This window comes from Sycon ciliatum, chromosome 6 (assembly GCF_964019385.1).
Source record: "Sycon ciliatum chromosome 6, ocSycCili1.1, whole genome shotgun sequence".
NCBI lineage: Eukaryota > Metazoa > Porifera > Calcarea > Leucosolenida > Sycettidae > Sycon > Sycon ciliatum.
Window position 1 is genome coordinate 19,735,739 of NC_088648.1, and position 5,670 is coordinate 19,741,408.

At 54.8% G+C, this 5,670-nt stretch overlaps 1 protein-coding gene across 1 annotated transcript; it reads left to right on the top strand.

The window, feature by feature from the left end:
* Positions 1 to 457: 457 nt before the first annotated feature.
* Positions 458 to 4,805, top strand: LOC135820116 (uncharacterized). Its single transcript, XM_065333424.1, has 2 exons — positions 458 to 2,308; positions 2,340 to 4,805. Exons 1-2 carry the CDS (start codon positions 458 to 460, stop codon positions 4,803 to 4,805), a joined length of 4,317 nt encoding a protein of 1,438 aa, XP_065189496.1.
* Positions 4,806 to 5,670: the final 865 nt, after the last annotated feature.

The window sequence follows — 5,670 nt, forward strand, 5'->3', positions numbered from 1 at the left end:
GTATCTTGTGATCGAATCCATGTGTTCAATGCATTCTAGGTTGCTAACATAACAAACCAGACCAGACACGGTATGGACTCATGATTGTATGTAGGTGTGAACAAGTTAGTTTCTGGCAATGTTGTGGTGTTTGGTTTCCGCCCAACATTGTCGATCTGCATGTTTGCACTAGCGTGCTGCTGAACCAACGCAGCCGAACCAACGTGCCTTGCAATGCTTTGCTAGGCTTTTCTTTCACTGTATCTTTTTGGTCACATATAATACCGTACACTTTTCTTACTCAACAGAATCTTAGAACGAAGAAGGAACGGTCGGTTGTTGTCTTTGGCGGTGTGTCGGATCATAGTGCATGCTACTAGGCGCCATTCGGTTACAGCACTTTTTGGTGCCGAAACCCGGGACTCAGGAGTTTGTGTTGTAACTCGGAATAGTCGGGCGAATTGGGTAGCAGTGCGAGATGGCCAAAGTCGAATGCTTCTTGAGACCGTTCCGCGGGGGTCGGGACGACCTGAGCGAATTCTGGGCGAAGTTCTCAGTTGTCGCGGACTTGCAGAAGTGGGACTCGGACGAAAAGAAGATGGCGAATCTACCGCTCTATCTCGAGGGTGAGGCATTCACCGTGTGGAACGAGATGGCGGCAGCGGATAAGAAGAAGCCGGCCGATGTGAAAGCGAAGCTGACCGCCGCTTTTGGGATGGCACCGGATCAAGCATACTCGATGTTTACGTCCAGGATCTTGCGAGGAGACGAGTCGGTGGACAACTTCGCAGCGGACTTGAAGAGGCTTCTCACCTTGTCTGGTGAGCAGGTTGATGCTGATGGGAAGAATAAAATAGTGATCGGGCAGTTTCTCTCCGGGCTCCCCTCTCAGTTTGCGAAGGAGCTCCGTATGAGTGGAAAAACGGACACCATCGACGATTGCGTGGAGTACGTCAGGCGGCTTAGAAGCGTGGAACGATCGATGAAGCCCGGTGTGGCAGCAGTGAGCTACGGTGCTCTAGACGATCGGGCTCCATCAGGCTCTTCCAGGATGACCGCTGCAGCAGGTGTAGGTCGCGACTCCGCAAGACGTGTCCTGTGTTACAAGTGTGGTCAAGTTGGCCACTTCAAGCGGAACTGCCCTGCGAGCACTAGTAGTAGTAGTGGTACCGGTAGCCACAAGCAAGCCAAACACAGTCAGCTGACGTGTTTATTCTGCGACGAGGCTGGGCATATGATGAGAGATTGTTCGGAGTTCAAGGCCTTCAAGCAGAAGAAGCAGCGGGGTGGGAGTGCAGCCGCTGCTCCTGTGCACTCTGGTGATCATGGTGACTCCAAGGTGTTATGCCTGAGCAGTGGAGGTGACAGTCTGCCACGGATCTTTGTGGACATCAAACGGTCCGGCGGTCCAAGCAAGCGTGTAGTAGCTGCTGTGGACACCTGTGCATCCCGCTCCCTTGTAGCTAGCGCCCTGGCAACCGACCTAGCTTTGGATATCAGGCCTACGTCATCGACAATTAATGCGATCGATGGCAGTCCGGTGGATGTCCGTGGCGTCGTGGAGTGTACAATCTCACGGCTGGATAGTGCTGTGGTTCGCCTACGTGAGACCGAGACTGACATGCTGGTGGTGGACGACCTGTCTGTCGTGGAGGCTGATGTGCTGATTGGAGTTAACAGCATCGCGACTCTGGGTGGTGTGCATATGCAGTATGACGCAGGAGAACTGGTGGGGGTTGTATTCGGGACCGTCAGTGCTGCATGCCCATTGGTGCTGGCGTCGAGCACCCCAGATGAGCATCCGTCACGCCCCGAGTCGGAAGCACGAGCCGTCGCTGAAGACTTTCACCACGCGGACGTGGAGAAGCTCAGCAATGGCGATGTTGTGCTGCGGGCATCAGATATGATCCTCCGGTGGAGTACGGCTGACAAGGCGTGGGAGGTGCAGTGGCAATGGGCGGACAAGACGGAGCCGACTACGTGCATCGGGTCAGGCCTTGGAGAGTACCCACGATCCAAGCTCTCCAAGGAGCAGGAACAGCTATTTGGAGATGAGGTTGAAAAATGGCTCGGCAACGGCTGGCTAGTGAAGCATGACGTCGAGAAGCATGGTGAGCCGAGATGTGTGCTGCCTCTGCTCGCTGCTACGCAGGAGCATAAGGCATCAACGCCAGTTCGGCCCTGCCTCGACTACCGGCTCCTCAACCAGAAGCTGACGTCGCACCCTGGCACCGACGCTCCGGCATGTGGCGAGACGCTACGGAGGTGGCGTCAAGCGGGCGTTCCGCAAGCGTATCAGCTGCTGGATATCAGCAAAGCGTACCTACAGGTACGCATTCATCCCGATTTGTGGCGATCAGTGCGTGGTGTGGCGTGGCGAAGTGTACGTCCTGGAGCGGATGGGCTTCGGGCTGTCCGTGGCTCCAAAGGCAATGGACTTGATCGTGAAGTGGGCCACGCGTGATCTCGCTGGCGTAGACAACTACGTGGATGATCTCTACGTCCCAGAGCAGCTCGTCGACCGCACCAAGTCGCGGCTCCTGGAGTATGGCCTGCCAACCAAACCGGCTGAGCCAGCCGTGAGTGCGCGTGTGCTAGGTCTGCAACTTCAGGCTGATGACGAGGGGAGTGTGTCGTGGACGCGTCGCGAAGGTGTGTCTCTACAGCTACCCGACAAACCAACGAAGCGCGAACTGTTTAGTTGGTGTGGCAGAGTGATTGGGCACTACCCTGTGTGTGCCTGGCTGCGCCCATCGTGTTCGTATGTCAAGCGCCTTGCCTGCACGTCAGAGGTGGCATGGGATCAGGCTGTACCGGATGCTGTCTTGAAGTGTTGCCGCGACATTGTTCACCGCCTGTGCAATGATGATCCCGTTAGCGGAGTGTGGTACGCTGACCCAACGATGGGTACGTGGCGAGCGTATTGTGACGCGTCCAACCTGGCAATTGCCACGGTGCTCACGCAGGATGGCAAGGTTGTCGAGGATGGTTCATGGTTGCGAGACAAAGCAGACAAGCGTCATATCAATGTGGCGGAGCTCGAGTCGTCTCTGAAGGCGCTGGATCTGGCCATCCGGTGGGACGTCAAGAACCTGACCATCGTGACCGACTCGAAGACGGTTGCTGGTTGGTTGCGCTCGGTCTCGCAGAATACTCATCGCGTGAAGGTCGGGGGTCTCCACGAGTCTCTCGTCCGTCTCCGCCTGCAGGTGTTTCAGGACACTGTGGCTGCTGCTGGCATGACGGTGTCCGTGGAGTGGGTCCCCTCGGAGTCGAACGTTGCAGATCGGCTCACCCGCGTGCCGACCTCATGGCCTCCCTGTCGGGAGGAAGCAGGTGAAATCGCAGCAGCGCTACCAGCAAGCTCTATGAAGGGGCCAACGTCGATGCGGTCTATCCGCGGGTGCCAAGCGGTAGATGCGGACGTGCAGCTGACGGTGACACAGCTACAGGATGGAAAGCAAGTGACGAGCCAGCTGTACAAGAAATCAAAGGGTCAGCTGCGTGTTATTGATGGCGTCCTGTACCTCAGTCGTGTGGACCCCGTCGATGGTGATGTGATCGTACCGGTCCTGCCTACTGCACTGCAGAGTGAAGCCGTCGGTGCTGCTCACCGCAACACCGGACATGGTAACTGGGAGACCATGTGGGGCAGTCTTCGGAAGTGCTGTCATTTCCCACAGATGGCGCAACGCTGCCAGGAAGTCGTCCGAGACTGCGGGACGTGCCGTGCAGCGAACCCGTCGCGAGGAGAGCCCAACCCTCCAGCCGCGAGAAGCGACCTACCAACCAGGCCGTGGGAAGTCATCCAGATTGATACGTTAGAGCTGGGACCCAGCCGCAGTAGTTCCTACCATTGTGTCCTCGTGTGTGTGGACATGTTCACACGGTGGGTGGAAGTCGTACCCCTAGCCCGCCATGATGGTGTCAGTGTCGCGGAGGCGCTTGTTGGTATTTGCACCCGGTTTGGCCCACCAAGCGTAATTCGATGTGACAACGGCACGGAGTTTGTTAACTGTGTGGTGTCGTCTCTGCTATCGATATTCGGCGTACATGTGAGGCATGGAGCTGTGCGCCACCCTCAGAGCCAAGGGGGAGCCGAGCGCTTCAATCGCACGTTGCTGGGTCTTATCCGCAAAGTGGTCGAGTACAGCAGCGATTGGCAGACAGAGCTGAACATGCTGCTCTACTACTACAGGGTGCGGCCGCACAGTGCTACTGGGATTTCGCCATGCGCCGCAATGATGGGATGGGAACCACGCAACCTCCTGGTCGAGCGCGAGGAAGAAGACCTCAGTTTGTCAAGCTGGGTTGAAAGCTTGGCAGAGAAGACGGCACGTGTGCGAGACCTCGTAAACGAAGAGCTCTCTCGGAACGACACAGAGAGCGTGATCGAAGGAGCAGAGTACAGCGTAGGGGATGCGGTGCTGTTACGTCGGCCTTCCCGGAGCCGCAAATGCCTGGCACCGTACGAGCCTGGGTGGCGCATCGTTCGCGTTGTGTCGCCGTCGACAGTTGTCATCACCCGGGCTGCTGATCCACACTCAGCGGAGAAGATTGTCAACGTGGAGATCATCAAGAGGGATGTCGCCCGTGACTTGGCCCAACCAACAGCGCTGATGGACGACAGTGCAGCGGCTACAGATGGTGGTTATCTGTACCAGCCAGCATCAGTGCTGCCAGGCCCTGAGCCCAACATAGGGGATGGCGGCATCCGCATGTCACTGCGGGACAGATCTGCCATTAGGCCACCATGCACAGCGCTATGGCTCCTGAAACTGTACGTGTGCCGTGTTATCAGTTTAACTTGGCGCGTGCTTAGTTAGGAGCAAGCTAGCAAATGCAAGACCCATTACGCATTTTGCTGTTCTCTTGTTTAGCTGTTGGTGGAGTGTTGTTCTTTTCTTTGGAGAACCTTAGTTCTACGTTTTAGTGCAAGTTCCCTGTTTTGTTGTGTTACCAGGGGGGAATGTGTGATCGAATCCATGTGTTCAATGCATTCTAGGTTGCTAACATAACAAACCAGACCAGACACGGTATGGACTCATGATTGTATGTAGGTGTGAACAAGTTAGTTTCTGGCAATGTTGTGGTGTTTGGTTTCCGCCCAACATTGTCGATCTGCATGTTTGCACTAGCGTGCTGCTGAACCAACGCAGCCGAACCAACGTGCCTTATTCGGTTACAATCTAGTTGCGGCCATGGAAGTCCATGGCCACGAGATTGCTGGTCCCGCATGCAATAGCGTATCAAACCGTAGTAAATATGTGTACGAACTGTTGCATAAAGAGCGGGAGCCATGTGGGGAAATAACAGCGTATACCAAATAAGGAAGGCCCCAGGCCTTGTGTGAAGACATAAAATAAAGACGATTATGAACCCGTTTACGGGAGATAGATAAATAATTAGACACCTAAATAAAGCATACTTGTCCCGTAGAGGCCTAAAAAGGCACGTGTCAATAGTATGGATACGACATATCCCCCCGCTTACACGGAAAAAGAACACGTCCTCGTGTTATAAGTAACGTAATAAATTAGACTAAGATTATGGCTAACAATTTAACTAAACGAGTGCAGGTCAAATTGAAGTTCTTATAAAAAAAACTGTTCAAAGACTAGTTGTAATATTGGCCACAACCAATCCAGTCAATACCACTGAAGTCACTTACTCATGCCACACAGGACTCCC

Excerpts from the sequence above, each read along its gene's own strand:
- LOC135820116 (XM_065333424.1), top strand. The coding sequence starts at position 458 with ATGGCCAAAGTCGAATGCTTCTTGAGACCGTTCCGCGGGGGTCGGGAC. Across the intron at positions 2,309-2,339 it reads TCAGCAAAGCGTACCTACAG|TGCGTGGTGTGGCGTGGCGA; the intron begins GTACGCATTCAT and ends TGTGGCGATCAG.